General features: G+C 40.7%; 1 protein-coding gene across 1 annotated transcript in view; it reads right to left on the bottom strand.

Annotated features, from left to right (window-relative positions):
* Positions 1–263, bottom strand: part of LOC119587900 — a gene marked incomplete at its 5' end in the record, with an annotated part of 12,638 nt that overhangs the window by 1,942 nt on the left and 10,433 nt on the right. The window contains 1 exon segment of the mRNA XM_037936608.1: positions 83–250. Coding sequence (XP_037792536.1) covers positions 83–250 — 168 coding nt within the window.

The raw sequence follows: 263 nt of genomic DNA, 5'->3' as shown, positions 1-263 counted from the left end.
AATTTACCCTGTAATATTGTTTCCTTTTTTATGAATTATGATAATGCGTAGCACCGTTAAAACATTCTTATGTCAAACTCACCAAATCCATAATGAAAAGCAGCCAGAACACCCTGTACAGTGGCCACATTGGTGTCACAAGAGAGTTGAGCTCCATAGATAATGGTGGTTGCAACCAAAAGCCCCGTCGTGATTCCCTCCAGCGTCTCAAACGGAACACACCAATAGTAGTCCTGAATAAGTGAGTAACCTGGAAAAATAGA

Source organism: Penaeus monodon, chromosome 23 (genome assembly GCF_015228065.2).
Source record: "Penaeus monodon isolate SGIC_2016 chromosome 23, NSTDA_Pmon_1, whole genome shotgun sequence".
NCBI classification, from domain to species: Eukaryota; Metazoa; Arthropoda; class Malacostraca; order Decapoda; family Penaeidae; genus Penaeus; species Penaeus monodon.
Note: the sequence above shows the minus strand (reverse complement) of the source record. Positions and strands in the feature narration are given on the sequence as shown.